The sequence below is a fragment of the Plasmopara halstedii genome (genome assembly GCF_900000015.1).
Source record: "Plasmopara halstedii genome assembly, contig: Scaffold_3083, whole genome shotgun sequence".
In the NCBI taxonomy this organism is placed as follows: domain Eukaryota; phylum Oomycota; class Peronosporomycetes; order Peronosporales; family Peronosporaceae; genus Plasmopara; species Plasmopara halstedii.
The window spans coordinates 1-486 of NW_020189987.1; the positions used below are offsets into that span (position 1 = coordinate 1).

At 53.1% G+C, this 486-nt stretch overlaps 1 protein-coding gene across 1 annotated transcript; it reads left to right on the forward strand.

The window, feature by feature from the left end:
• Positions 1-185: 185 nt before the first annotated feature.
• Positions 186-463, forward strand: PHALS_07292 (uncharacterized protein; the record flags this gene model as incomplete). The annotated part of the gene is made up of 2 exons (XM_024720733.1): positions 186-373; positions 436-463. 2 exons carry the CDS (start codon positions 186-188, stop codon positions 461-463), a joined length of 216 nt encoding a protein of 71 aa, XP_024585903.1.
• Positions 464-486: the final 23 nt, after the last annotated feature.

The following is a 486-nucleotide window of genomic DNA, read 5'->3' on the forward strand; positions in this document are numbered from 1 at the left end:
TTGCGGCAGTGGCTCGCCCGCGATGGTCTGCGAAGAATCATTGTATTTGGGATGGAAAGATCGGTGTGTGGCCGTTTGCTGTTTATGAGCCTGCAGAGCGATCCAGCAAGAATCGAGCGGCTGGGACTTTGGAGCTAAAGACATACACTGTCGATCGCGACATTTATCGACAAGCGCTTTGCCGGATGGTCATACCGCGCATCAAAGCGGTATGGCCATCAGGCAAGCGGGTCGTGCTGCAACAGGATAACGCCAAACCGCACGTCACGGTTGATGACCCCGAAGTGCACTCTGCGTGCTCAGCTGGCGGCTGGGATATGAAGCTTACCGCGCAACCAGCCAATTCACCGGATTTCAATGCGAATGATCTCGGGTTCTTTGCTTCACTGCAGTCGTTGCAGCACAAAATGAAAGCTAAAACTATCGAGGATCTAGTCAACAACGTGGACGACGCTTTCGCTAAACTCCACTACACTGCTCTCGACA